This window comes from Schistocerca nitens, chromosome 2 (genome assembly GCF_023898315.1).
Source record: "Schistocerca nitens isolate TAMUIC-IGC-003100 chromosome 2, iqSchNite1.1, whole genome shotgun sequence".
NCBI classification, from domain to species: domain Eukaryota; kingdom Metazoa; phylum Arthropoda; class Insecta; order Orthoptera; family Acrididae; genus Schistocerca; species Schistocerca nitens.
Genome location: NC_064615.1, coordinates 677,956,821 through 677,971,068, shown reverse-complemented (window position 1 = coordinate 677,971,068; position 14,248 = coordinate 677,956,821). Strand labels below are relative to the sequence as shown.

General features: G+C 39.4%; 1 protein-coding gene across 1 annotated transcript; it reads left to right on the top strand.

Annotated features, from left to right (window-relative positions):
• The first annotated feature begins 406 nt into the window (after positions 1 to 406).
• Positions 407 to 1,804, top strand: LOC126235242 (mucin-5AC-like). Its single transcript, XM_049943973.1, has one exon. The coding sequence runs from the start codon at positions 407 to 409 to the stop codon at positions 1,802 to 1,804; it is 1,398 nt and encodes a 465-aa protein (XP_049799930.1).
• Positions 1,805 to 14,248: the final 12,444 nt, after the last annotated feature.

Genomic DNA, 14,248 nt, shown 5'->3' with positions numbered 1-14,248 from the left:
ACTGTCAGACGTTTACCAATAAAAAAATCTTACACAGGGATAAACTGTGTTATCACCAGTGGGTGGTATGTGTTAAGCCATAGTTAAGAATCGTCACATGTGAATAAAAGTAAAGAGCAAAGGGTGCATTTGCGTCTATATTTTTTATATAGCATCTCTGCCAGGGATAAGTTCTCTTTGGATCATATCCATGACAATTACACGTCTTTTGTAATTTCATCGCCACTCAGGGGGCATACTTTGTTGCCGCTGAAACAGGCCACCTCATTACATAGACATAGCTGTCGCATGTATACTCTATAAATTCAAATTTACGACTGGCTTGCAGGAAATCGTTTTGCAGGGTTGCTGAATCCCATCTTTCAGGTCGTCTATTTGTTCATTGTCGCTTCAAACTAGCCCAAGTATGGAACCAGACGCTGGAACGTCAAAAGACGCTGAATCTGATAGTTCTGTGATAGAAACTAAATCCACCCCAAGAAAATCAACAACTGCTACACCTGATTCAAGTCAGGCAGTAGTCACTGAGTCTATCACAACGTCAGAAGCCACAGAATCTGGTCAAAGTCCTGCAAAAGAAGCTCAATCTACCCCAAGAAAATCAACAACTACTGGACCTGATTCAAGTCGGGCAACAGTCACTGAGTCTATCACAACGTCACAGGCCACTGGATCTGGCCAAAGTTCGGTAACAGGAGCTGAATCTACCCAAAGGAGGGTAACGTATGAGGGACCTAGCACAGGGAAGGAAACAGATGCTGGATCTATTCCAAGGAGAGTAACATATCCTGAAATTATCCCAAGTGGGACAATAGCAGACATCTCTCATCCGAGTAGGGCACCAGACGCTGGAACTGATGTAAGTCGGGCAACACCTATTGTATCTACCCCAACAGTCACTCAGTCTACTCCAAGGAGGACATCAACTGATAGATCTGCCCCAAGGAGGACAATAGCCGTTGGAACTGACCGTACATCACGAACAGGCGCTGAATCTACCCCAAGGAGGACAACAGGTGCTGAATCACGTCCAAGAAGGTCAACAGCTGTTGGAACTGACGTAAGCCAGGCAAAAGTAGATGGCTCTACACCAAGGAGATCAGCAGTCCCTGGAGCTGACTCGAGTTGGGTTACGATTACTGATTCTACATCAGCTATTGAGCCTGATTTCACTCCGACACCTGCAGATGCATATGCTCCATGGAGAACAGTAGTCACAGTAACTAACCCATCAGGAACAGAGGCCACACCTACCCCAAAGATGGGAACATATGCCACATCTATCACAAACATTGAAACAGATGTTGGATCTAGCCCAGTGAGACTAACCTATTCTGTACCTAGCCCAAGTATGACAACAGAAGCGATATCGCAGCGGAGTAGGTCAACAGACGCCAGATTCAGTCCAAGTGTATTTAACACAGGGAGAGCAACAGACACCATGTCTAGCACATCGAGGGCAACAGATCTTGAATCTAGCCAAAGTGGGGCAACAGATGTCAGATCTACCACAAGAAGACCATCAGCCACTGAAAGTAGTCCAAGCAGGACTTCAGCAACAGCTGCCCAATCAAACCTAAGGATTCCATCAGCCACTGGGTCTAGTTCAGGAAGGGCAACAGTTGCCGGAACTCAACCAAGCAGGTTAACAGCTAATATGTCTGGGCCTAATATGACAACACCTGAAGCAGGAAGCACTGTACAAAGTGATGTCACTAGAGAAGAGTCTGTTGAACAAGAAAATGAGTGGGTGCTACACGACCTCTCCATGTATCAGTTGACACTGAAATCACTGGTGAGTTAAAGCTTGACAGTTATAATTATTGATGATGAACACTAATTCCCAAAATGGAAAAGTTTGTTTTCTCTTACACTAATGCAGGTATTTGGGCAATTCCAATCACATTACACTGTCCTTGGAATATCTTAAGGAAGTATTTAATTTGTTACATAGTATCTAGTCATTTTCTAGTGTTTATGTGTAACTAGTACCTTATAACCATTTTCACAACAAAAGAATAATATCTCATAGTTTTAAAACAATTTCAACACAGGTAGTAGAGGGGTTTTTGGGCGCACAATGCCAACACAAGCAGAGACTCACTTGGCATCACACCATATGCACAAGGAGTTGCTAGGTAGCGGGGGCTATATTACCAGCATATTAAAATCACAGACATGCTCTCAGTTGCCAACACTCATTCATACAAGACTCTAAAATTGCCATTCTTTATATAAATGAGTTGATCAGTTTCACTACATGCCATGCCACAAGAACTAAATTTCATAGATGACACAAAAGACTTATATCTCAGAGAACTGATGGTTAGCCATTCACCTCTAGAAGTGTATGAAAAATTTTTAATGAATAAAAATTCTGCACTCCGGATTCCATGGAATGGCTAGTGCCCCCTCTTGCAAATGCCTGTAGTAGGTACCCATGTTCAGTTATTTTTGGTTCTCAAGAACAGACGTCTTGATTCCTTGTTCCTTGAAGTTCTTGATTCTGGCCATCACTACTTTGAAGAGATTATATTAAGAACTGATTTCAGCCACTAACTTCAAAATAGAATTTTGGTTTCATCTCATGTAAAAGAATTGCACTAACATTATTCCCATTCTTCAGGCCTACATTAAAAACAGAGAGAGAGAGAGAGAATGAATTTGATTATTTGAAATTTCTATCTCATCATTTGCACTTTAATAAAAGCGTGGAAATATTAGTGTTATATAATAAATACATCAAATTGATTCAGAAATATGGAAATATAACAAGCTGTCAGGAATGTCATTCAGCGTAGTGCTAACATTAACAGTGTTGCTTCATCAAAGAGACAATAAGAGATCCAAAATGTGAAAAGCCCAGTGAAGAGTCAGAAAGTTATTATCAGAGATGTTGTGTCAGAAATAATTTAACACTCAATCTGCAAAACGCATTCCACAGTTCGATACATCCAGCATAATGACAAACTTAAATACAAAAAATCCACAATAGAATTGGTCAGAAAGGAGATAAAATGAAGCAAGAGAATTTATTCGAACAGCTGAAACAAGAAAGCCCTAAGCTGAGTTAGATAGTGGTTGCTTACTTGTTATCTGCAATGAGTTTTTTAAATTTCATGGGCATAGAAGTCTGTAAGTCCAGTATTCTCAGAAGGTGGCACTGTTTTGTACCAACAGCCTGGAAAAAGCCATTTGAACACAGTAAGTCTCACAAATCAGGTTGCATAAAGACATAAACATGAAGTATTTTTGGATTACATAATGAGATCAAAATAAACAATTTTAAGAATAATAGTGCCAAAAATACATGAAGAAATATCAGCAAAGATAATGAAATTGCAATGTCTCTTCCCACAGGCCTACAGAAAAGTGAACTGTAGCAATGTGGAATAGTTGACATTTTTTGATGTTGTTCACAGCAGAAAAGACACAATATATATGGCCGAAACTGATAAAGAATAGTTTGCATTGAACATTCCCAATTAGTTAAAAACACCACTACAATTACACCAGTTTAAAGTCTGTTTGGGCAGTATTGAAGAGGAGGATTTGAAAGTTTTGGTCTGTAGAATAGTATAAACATTAGAAGAATAAGACAAATTTTCATCTCACACATTCAATCACCTCATTCAGTCATTCACTTCAGAGAATTTGGCCAGTTTTCACTGTATTCCAGTTTTAGAGAGATTAGTACATGACACCAGTCTTCTATTACCATAACAACTGTGTGGTATTTAGGTGGCTTAACAGCTGGGACTGTGGGACAGTGTAAACCCCTATGAAATCCCTCAACCCCAAAATATGCAATGTGCCAAAAGAATTTGTCTGCTGAGAGGCAAATCAGTTGCAAGCAAGGAACGTCTGCGGCACCTCCAACATCTCAACTGAATCCAGCTTCTGTAGATAAGCAGGACTCTGTCAGGGCAGCCTTTCTTCTCCTAGCTGCTCTTGGGAAATAAATAGCATCCATTAACTGTGGCAACTGAACCCACTGATACCATATGTTGGCTTCAGCCCACCACGTGATGATGATGGGGCATGTGACATCATACGAGGTGTGTTTTTTTAAGTAAGTACCATTTTGAAATTAAAAGAAGATGTGCTAAGATATCTCAATAATTTTATTTTTGCATGAGAGCCTGTACCTTAATCTACTTTTCTAGGTAATTTCCGTCAATATTGAGGTACTTGTCATAATGTTGTACCAGTTTTTGAATACCCTCCTCATAAAAGTCTGCCGCATGACTCATTAACCACTGCATCACCACTGTTTTGACTTCGTCATTGTCTTGAAGACGCTCACCGCCCAGGTGTTTCTTCAAGTGCAGGAACAGATGGTAGTCACTGGTCACAAGATCGGGGCTGTAGGGAGGATAATATAGAGTTTCCCATCAAAAAGATGTGATGAGATCTTTGGTCTGATTCACCACATGCGGACGGGCATTGTCTTGCAGGAAAACGATGCCCTTGCTCAACTTCCATGGACTGTTGCTTTGATTCTGGTGTGACGTAGGCCAATCATGTTTCATCGGCTGTAACATTTTGGCTTAAGAAATCAGCACCGTTGTTGTGGTACCGCTCAAGGAATGTCAATGCATTGTCTAAACGTTTGGTTTTGTGCACATCTGTCAACATTTTCGGTACCCAATGTGCATAAAATTTTCGGTAATTCAAGTGCTCAGTCACAATGCCATACAAAACACTACGAGAAACATTAGGAAAATCATCCCGCAAGGAGGAAATCGTAAAGCATCTGTTTTCTCTCACCTTATTGTCCACTTCCTGCACCAAACATTCATTAACGACAGAAGGACGCCCACTCCATTGTTCATCATGCACATTTGTGTAGCCATTTTAAATGCTCTCACCCACTTTCTTACCATTCCATCTCTCATAATGTTTTCTCCGTAAACTGCACAGATCTCACGATGAATATCGATCGCTTTTAGGCCTTTAGCACTAAGAATTCTTATAACAGCCCGTACTTCACAGTCGGCAGGACTCACTATTATCGGACGCATCTTAAACACTCAGTACACAACATAAACAAGGAAGTATCAGACTGTAATGGTATCAGCACATAGATTAAGGTACAGGCTTTCATGTAAAAATAAAATTATTGAGATATCTTAATACGTTTTTTTTATTTTATTATTTATTTTTTTTTTTTTTTTAAATTTCAAAACAGTACTTACTTAAAAAACGTGCCTCGTACTTGTGCAAACAGAAAGAGACCAGAACACTGATACTGTAATTTTTTGCATCTATTTCAGTTTTTAAATGTAAGTTGTTGTGGTATAGTGATATGTGCTGTAGCCTGAAATATAGGTTAGGTTGGAAGGGGACAGTTTGGTTGAGATTTAGTGAAACAGTGTTGAATATTTCAGTTAATCCCATTAATTTCACAAGGAGGGAAAATAAAAGATCCTCAGTGGTTTGGGTGGACCATTGGACAGTGTAAACATCTATCCCACAGAAAGAGCAAGGAGGGCAGTCTTACTGTCTAAAGATACTGGGTGAAAATGTGTTTATTCTCATTAAATGGAAAGAGTACACACTTGAGGAGGTCTCACCCAAAACATGTGTTGAAAGTATTGCCAGATCCCAAAAATCTGTGAAACTGGTAGTTACATCAGTGGTGTCACAGTAAACTAACCAACTACCTGCACTTGGAATGACTGGTAGAGTACCACAGTGTAACGGAACCACACACTCAGTTACAGTCACAGTTTGTAGCCATGTGGTAGATCTGAAAAAAAAAAAAAAGTTTAAGTCCAGCTACTTTTGCTATAAGTGCATTTGTCGAATTTGGGAACAAAAAATAAGTAAGTTATTATTTTCATTCACTGAAATACAATATTCTAAGGTAGCTCCTCACTTAACCAAAAGACATTCATTACATGAGAGAAAGTAAGCATTAGGTGTACATATGTATATTTTTAAAAAAAACCTGTTTAAGCAATTGGTTTCATCTAAATTGTAAAAGTAAAGAACTGATAGCCAAGAACATTCTGGAATATGTGACAGTGAAAGAAAAAGTACATAGAACTGCTATACCAGAACAGCTAGAGTGGAAAGCTCAAGATCATGAATGTGCAACATCAACTATAGGTACACTATCTACACTAAGAGGATCTGAAAATGTAGACTTACTGTTACCAGTTACATCACCACCTAGAACGATAACTGAAAAAATGCTTATATCCAGCAGTCAATGAAAAGGAAGACTCCAGATAGAGAACCAACAACTTCAGCTGCAGGTATGCCATCAACACCAACAGATTCAGAAAAAACAGGCTCACCATCAATAAACATATCAGCAACTAGAACAGTAATGGAAGCTACAATGACAGAAGGAGCATCTGTCTCAGTCCCTACAGTAACAGCTGAGCAGCCATCTACATCAGTCTAACCATCAACAGAAATTACAAAAGATAGAGTTTCAGCATCACCTACAGCAATACCAGCAAAAGGAGAGAAGACATTGAAAGTAGAATAAACAGGGTCAAATGTTATATGCAAGAGGAAAATAGTGCTGCCTCCCAGTTTGAATGATTTTTTAAAAATCAGAAGCAGGAGGAATGAGAAGTAAACAACGTAAGTGGTATATGTGTGAATGTAATATGTTAAGTAACAAAATTAAAAATTTAGGTACTGTTATATGGGTGCCATCTCTGTTCGAAAAGACTATACAAAAGTAAGTTTCAAAGTTCAAAATCAATTTCAAATTTGGTTGTATTTCACCAGAATGTGTAGTCATTACCAAGTAAAGTAGATGATACTCAAGAACTATTAGTAAATGAATTAAATGAATTAAAAAATACATCATTGTTATGTCTAACAGAACAGTGGCTTGATGAGAAAAAGCTTCTGATGGTGGATTTTCCAGAGTACATGCAAGGTGGTCTTTTCTGTTCGAAAAAATTACAAACATGGTAATAGTTGTAAGAAAAAATATACATTTTGAAACAAAATATTTCCCTAAAGAAATAGTTAAAGATAAAGATGCAGAGATGTCAAGAGTTGAAATATTAGATGTAAGAATGATAGTAATTTGTTTGTTCAGAGCACCAATAGGTGACATTAATGACTTTCTAAAAAGCTTAGAATCAGTGCTCAACAAACTAATGCACAATAACAGAAGAGTGTTAATTTCAATACAGACTTTCCAAAAGAATCAAAACAAAGAACAGATTTACAGAGCCTCCTTTCCACCTTCAACTTCCAAGATACATAAAAACATTGACGTGTGTCACAAAAACATCGGCCTTGACAGTTGACCAGATATTCATTAATGTGCAAATGAACTATTTAACAGAAACACTGGACACAGGCTTTGGGGACCACTTAGCACAAAAACTCTCTCTTCACTTAGAAAATTAACTTAACTCACAAAACTGTATAATAAACACCAGCAGGTGTTACAGTGATGACAATACAAATTACTTCCACCACTACTTGAGCAAAGAAAACTGGGAACAAATATGTAAACATCCTAAGATTGATGGCAAGTTCTGTAGCTTTATTAACAACTTTGCTTATTACTTTGATCTATGTTTTCCCTATAAAAAGAAGAAAATACAAAAAGGAAATGTAAAAAGTAATAGGATTACCACTGTAATACAGATATCTGTAAACAAAAAAAAGGTTACTACACAAAATTTCCAAATAGAAGACATATCAAGAATTTGATAAGTATTGCAAATCCTACAAGAAAATCTTTGGCAGGGTCGTAAAACAGACAAAAACAGTAGCTAATGACAGTTACCTAAAAAGTTCTGAAAATAAAGTAAAAGCCATGTGGAAAATTGTAAGAAGGGAAACAATAGCAGAACATCCAGAATTCCAAAATCTTAACCTCTCAGAAAGCTCAACTGTATTGGCAGAGCCCAGAAAATTATAGACTGATATCACGAATCCCTACCTTCAGTAAAATATTTGAAACAGTTATCCTATCACAAGACACAAAATGCTTACCAAACCACAGCATGGGTTTAGGAAAGACGTAAGTACAGCCACTGGTGTTACCAGTTTCATTCATGAAGTTTATAGCAATATGGAACGGGCTATGCACACAGCTGGAATATTCCTTGACCTGAGCAAAGCTTTTGACTCAGTAAACCATGGGCTTCTCATAAGAAAACTGCAGGCATACAATATCAGTGATGTGGCAGTGAAACTTCTATTCAACTATCTGTTGAATCAGAAACTGTAACCAAACTTATACATCAAATTGACAATAGGATCTTAACCTTTAAATCCATAAGTTAAACAGTGACACAGGGAGTCCCTCAAGGCTCAGTTCTTGGACCTTTCTTCTTTTTGGCATATATTAATGACATTGTATATACTCAATTGACTTGCACATTCTAAATTACACCTCCATTTTATTTCATCGTAAAGATCGTCAGGAACTGAAATTTTCATGCACAAGGATTAAAGGTCAATGTAAATAAATCCCAGATGCTAATATTTACAACTGGCAACTCACACCACTCTAGTGTAAATGAGGTATGCAGCATAGTGGCAGAGGAAGCAAATGAGTGTAAATTTCTAGGGGTCCATCTGGACTCAAACCTCCAGTGGATTAGCCACATTAATGCTGTATGTAAAAAAGTCAGCAATGGGCTGTATCTTCTTAGCCAGCTGTCCAAAATGGTGCTGAACCACATGCTTATAACTGTGTATTATAGGACAATCTATCCCCATCTTAGCTACTGTATAGAAATATGAGGTTGTGCTACAGACATTCACATTCATCATTATCAGTTTTCTGCTATATCAGGAGGTCCTTTGCCTCTCCATTTTCTGCGATCCATTGCTTCCTTCTTAAGGAAGTATCTGTAATCTCTTCCTTCCTCGCTTCCTTTTCCCCTCTACATAACCTTCTAAAACTGTTTTTAGCAGTCCTTCATTCTTTCTTAATACATGCCCAATCCAATTTCTTTTTCTTCTTTTTATTACATCTAGTAACTGTCTTTTCTCTCCCACTCTTCTCAGTACCTATTCATTTTTTACTCTGTCCATCTAACTTATTATTTCCACCCTCTGCCTTGTCTACATCTCAAAAGCCTCCAGCCTTTCCCTGTCCTTCTTCCTCAAAGTCCATGTTTCAGTGCCATATAGAAGAACACTCTATTCAAGACATTTTATGAGTCTCTTCCTGAGTTCTCTGTCCAAACCACTGCAGAAAATTCTCCTTTTCTTATAAAATGCCTCTTTTGCCATTGCTATCCTTGTTTTAATTTCTGTGGTGCACTTCCAGTTGGTGTCTATCCTGCTTCCAAGATACTTAAAATTTTGCACCTGTTCTAGTATTTCTCCATTCAGCACAATTTTTATTTCTTTATTTCCTCCTAGTGCCAATACTTTTGCTTTCTTTTTGTTAATTTTCATTCCATATTTTTTTCCGTTAGCTTCAATGGTGTCTACCAAATCCTGTAATTCTTTTTCCCCTGTGGCTAGAAGGACCATGTCATCAGCAAACCTCAAACACCCTACTCTTCTTCTTCCAATTTCTACTCCTTTGTCATCTAATGAGCATTTGTCAATCATATTTTCCAAGTAGAGGTTGAAAAGAGTAGGTGATAGACAGTATCCTTGTCTTACTCCTTTTCCTAGTCTGATCCAGTTTGTACTTTCTCCTCTCGCTTTAACTGAGGCTTTTTGATTAAGATATAATAAGTTTACACGTCTTCTGGTTTTCAAGTCCACTCTCCTTTCCCTCATTATAGTCGCCAGCTTGCCCCAAACCACATTGTCAAATGCCTTTTCTAGATCGATGAAGCACATATATAGGTCTCTTCCTTTTTCAATAAACCTTTCTCCCAAGATTCATAGGAGTCCTATTGCATCTCTGGTGCCCATCTTCCATCTAAAGTCAAACTGCTCCTCACCAAGATTCTCCTCCATTACTTTTTCAAGTTGTGTATTAATTATTATTAACATCACTTTGGCTGCGTGCGAAATGAGGCTGATTGTCCTGTGCTCACTGCATTTCTTGGTTCCTTGTTTTTTCAGTAATGAAATCATTACTGTTGTCAGAAAGTCATCAGGGCATTCACCACTGTCATATACACTCCTGGAAATGGAAAAAAGAACACATTGACACCGGTGTGTCAGACCCACCATACTTGCTCCGGACACTGCGAGAGGGCTGTACAAGCAATGATCACACGCACGGCACAGCGGACACACCAGGAACCGCGGTGTTGGCTGTCGAATGGCGCTAGCTGTGCAGCATTTGTGCACCGCCGCTGTCAGTGTCAGCCAGTTTGCCGTGGCATACGGAGCTCCATCGCAGTCTTTAACACTGGTAGCATGCCGCGACAGCGTGGACGTGAACCGTATGCGCAGTTGACGGACTTTGAGCGAGGGCGTATAGTGGGCATGCGGGAGGCCGGCTGGACGTACCGCCGAATTGCTCAACACGTGGGGCATGAGGTCTCCACAGTACATCGATGTTGTCGCCAGTGGTCGGCGGAAGGTGCACGTGCCCGTCGACCTGGGACCGGACCGCAGCAACGCACGGATGCACGCCAAGAGCGTAGGATCCTACGCAGTGCCGTAGGGGACCGCACCGCCACTTCCCAGCAAATTAGGGACACTGTTGCTCCTGGGGTATCGGCGAGGACCATTCGCAACCGTCTCCATGAAGCTGGGCTACGGTCCAGCACACCGTTAGGCCGTCTTCCGCCCACGCCCCAACATCGTGCAGCCCGCCTCCAGTGGTGTCGCGACAGGCGTGAATGGAGGGACGAATGGAGACGTGTCGTCTTCAGCGATGAGAGTCGCTTCTGCCTTGGTGCCAATGATGGTCGTATGCGTGTTTGGCGCCGTGCAGGTGAGCGCCACAATCAGGACTGCATACGACCGAGGCACACAGGGCCAACACCCGGCATCATGGTATGGGGAGCGATCTCCTACACTGGCCGTACACCACTGGTGATCGTCGAGGGGACACTGAATAGTGCACGGTACATCCAAACCGTCATCGAACCCATCGTTCTACCATTCCTAGACCGGCAAGGGAACTTGCTGTTCCAACAGGACAATGCACATCCTCATGTATCCTGTGCCACCCAACGTGCTCTAGAAGGTGTAAGTCAACTACCCTGGCCAGCAGGATCTCCGGATCTGTCCCCCATTGAGCATGTTTGGGACTGGATGAAGCGTCGTCTCACGCGGTCTGCACGTCCAGCACGAACGCTGGTCCAACTGAGGCGCCAGGTGGAAATGGCATGGCAAGCCGTTCCACAGGACTACATCCAGCATCTCTACGATCGTCTCCATGGGAGAATAGCAGCCTGCATTGCTGCGAAAGGTGGATATACACTGTACTAGTGCCGACATTGTGCATGCTCTGTTGCCTGTGTCTATGTGCCTGTGGTTCTGTCAGTGTGATCATGTGATGTATCTGACCCCAGGAATGTGTCAATAAAGTTTCCCCCTCCTGGGACAATGAATTCACGGTGTTCTTATTTCAATTTCCAGGAGTGTATTTTGTTACATAACCTCAATATTTCTCTTATTCCATCTTGGTTCGAGCATTTTAATATTTCTCCCAGTATCGTATCTGTACCTACCGCATTGCTATTTTTCATTGCAGCTATGGCAGACTTTACTTCTTCCATTATGATGGTTGGTCCTTTCTCATCATCACTTACACTGTTGTGTGATTCAAGTTCCAGAGTTTCTGGTTTGCGATTTGTGTCATATAGCTCTTTTACATATCCTTCCCATCTCTGAAGGACATCGTCACAATCTTTCTACACTACCTCTTCATCTTTACTCAAAATTTCCATAGTAGTACTTCCTGCTCTGTTTTGTTCCCATGTCATAGTCTTTACTCTGTTGTATAGTAAGTTATATCTTCCCTTCCTGTCCAGTTCTGAAATTGCATCACATTCCTCTTTAGCCATTTTTTCCTAGCCTGCTCTGTTTCTCTTTGCAGTTCATTATTTGACCTTTGGTATATCTTTCTTGCAACTTCAATGTTCTTGTTTTTAAATTTTCTTCTCTCCTCCATCTTGGAAATCATTTCTTGTGTGACCCATGGTTTTTTGACCTTTTCCCTTTTACATATCCTGTATTCTGCTGTCCTTCTTTAATGATTCCTTCTTTCAGCATATTCCAGTACTCGTTGACATTACCAGGTGGTTCTTTGTCTCGTAATGTGTTTAGAAACTCACATGACAGCATTTCTGTAATTTGTTCTTTGTTGGATCTTATCTTCTCTAGATCCCTTTCCTTCACCATGGTCACCTTCTTCAGTTTTTTCATTCTAATTTTTATTTCTGCCATAAGTAAGTTGTGGTCAGTATTAATATCTGCACCTGGTAAAGTGTGCACCTTCTTGATTCCATTCCTGTATCTTTCTTCTACCAGTATAAAATCGATTTTGTTTCTGTATTTATCCCCTGGTGATTTCCAAGTGTAGATCCTCCTTTTGTGGTTCTTGAACCATGTGTTTGCTGCTATCAGCTGCCTTTCCCTGCAGAAGTCAATTAGCCATTCACCTCTATCTTTTCTCTTTCCAAGACCATGACTGTCTACTATGTTTCCCTCTTTCCCCTTCCCCACAATGGCATTCAAGTCTCCCATTACTGTTTTGCAGCATTTTTTATCTTTGTCCATTATTCTCTCTATTACATTGTACATTTCCTCTACAATTTGGTCATCATGTTCTGAAGTTGACATATACACCTGGACAATCAGTAAATATTTTTGTGCTCCTTTCAGCCTTACACAAATAACCCGGTCATTTTCATAGTCTACATATTCCACACATTTAGCCAATCCCTTTGTCACAATCATTCATACTTCATTCGTTCCTTTTACTTCTCTTCCTGAGTAGTACATTCCCATTAACAGAGTACTATTGCTACAAAAAAGATGGTTAAGGATTATATGTGGACTAGGCTATAAAGACTTTTTCCATGATGTTTTCAGACCAACCAAATACTTCACCATATACTCTTTGCATCTCTATAAATAATTACTTTTTTTGTCTCACAGAAAACTGAAGTAACTAAATGTAGTGATATACATTACCACAACACCAGGTCCAAAGAGAATTACAGAAAACTGAAGTAACCAAATGTAGTGATATACATTACCACAACACCAGGTCCAAAGAGAATTACTACCAATAAAGAACAAGATTAAAAATGACGGACCAGAGCCCATGTACTAATGGACTGATATGGTATAATAAACTGCCAGAGTCCATGAAAAACAGTAATAAAAAGCAATTCAAATCAAAACTAAAAGAATTCTTAATTGAAAAGTGTCTCTATTCACTCAATGAATTTTAAATGGTTAAATTTAAGAGTTGTAAAATAATGTATAAAAAATAATTGGCTGTATTAATATGTGTAAGAAGTAATGTATTTTGACAGGCATCAATTTACTGTTTAATTACTAACTGTAAGGCTAAGATCTAAATGTATTGTATGTTTGTAACTGTACTTGATGTTTGCAAAAGCCATCATATTGATGACTCCACACTCCAAAAAAAATCTAAAAAAATAAATTAATTAATACCTCACAAAGGTAGCAGAAAATATTATACAGCTAAACTCACAATGTCCAGGAATGAATCAGTTCAGATGTAGGACAAACAATAAAACTTTCTTCCTATACCCGACCAGTGAGGAGGAAATGCCAGACATTATTAAGGAACTCAAAGCAAAACACTCCTTTGGTGTATGCAATATACGTGACTTTATTATAAAGAAATGTGCTCCATTTGTGGTCAAGTCTCTTCTCGACATCTGCAACTGCTTGTTCTCAGAGGATGTATTCCCAAAAATATTGAAAACAGCCAAAGTAAATCCCCTCTGCAGGAAAGGGATAAATGCAGATATATTCACTTACGGCCCGTATCACTCCTACCTGGGTTTTCCAAATTAATGGAGAAGATCTACTGTAAGAGATAAATAAACTTTATACAAAAAAATAACTGTTTCTGAGACTCTCAGCATGGTTTTTGTAAATCCAGGTCTACTGACACTGTCATCTTCACATTCCTGAATAAAGCTTTAAATACAATTGAAAATAAAGAGCATATTGCTGCAATTTTTCTACACCTCTCAAAGGCATTTGCTGTCATAAACCACAACATCTTGCTTACCAAACTAGAATGTGTGTGTTATGGAGCAAGGTCATGCATGGTTAAAATCTTATCTACAAAATAGAGAGCAAATAGCTGAACTTACGCTCCCAGAAGGGAATAACATGAATA